Source organism: Cystoisospora suis (assembly GCF_002600585.1).
Source record: "Cystoisospora suis strain Wien I chromosome Unknown contig_4327, whole genome shotgun sequence".
Lineage (NCBI taxonomy): Eukaryota > Apicomplexa > Conoidasida > Eucoccidiorida > Sarcocystidae > Cystoisospora > Cystoisospora suis.
In genome coordinates, this window is record NW_027157119.1 from 5,472 (window position 1) to 5,768 (window position 297).

At 40.1% G+C, this 297-nt stretch overlaps 1 protein-coding gene across 1 annotated transcript in view; it reads right to left on the reverse strand.

Annotated features, from left to right (window-relative positions):
• Window positions 1–124: 124 nt before the first annotated feature.
• The window catches only part of CSUI_007967 (uncharacterized protein), a gene marked incomplete at its 3' end in the record, with an annotated part of 9,728 nt that continues 9,555 nt past the window's right edge, over window positions 125–297 (reverse strand). Inside the window, exon 19 of the mRNA XM_068068108.1 lies at window positions 125–243. Within this exon, the coding sequence (XP_067919916.1) occupies window positions 125–243 (119 nt within the window). The remainder of the gene's footprint in view (window positions 244–297) is intronic.

Genomic DNA, 297 nt, shown 5'->3' on the forward strand with positions numbered 1-297 from the left:
AGATAGATAGATAGAGACTGAAGATGGATAGTTAGATAGATTCTACATATCCAAGGTGACGAGAGAGAGGAGAAAAAAAAAGAACAAGAAGAGAAAGAGAGAGAGCGAAGAGATTCTTACGTCCATGATATCCGAGCTTTTTTAGCGCATGGAATGTGGCCCATATATTTCCTAGGCGAATTAACACCTCAGAGCCTTCGAGCTCTTTCTTTGGGACAAATAGCTCTCCGGTAAAAGCGTAGTCTAAGAAAAGACAGACAAACTAGCAAGCAGCCATATCAACATGTATGTATACAT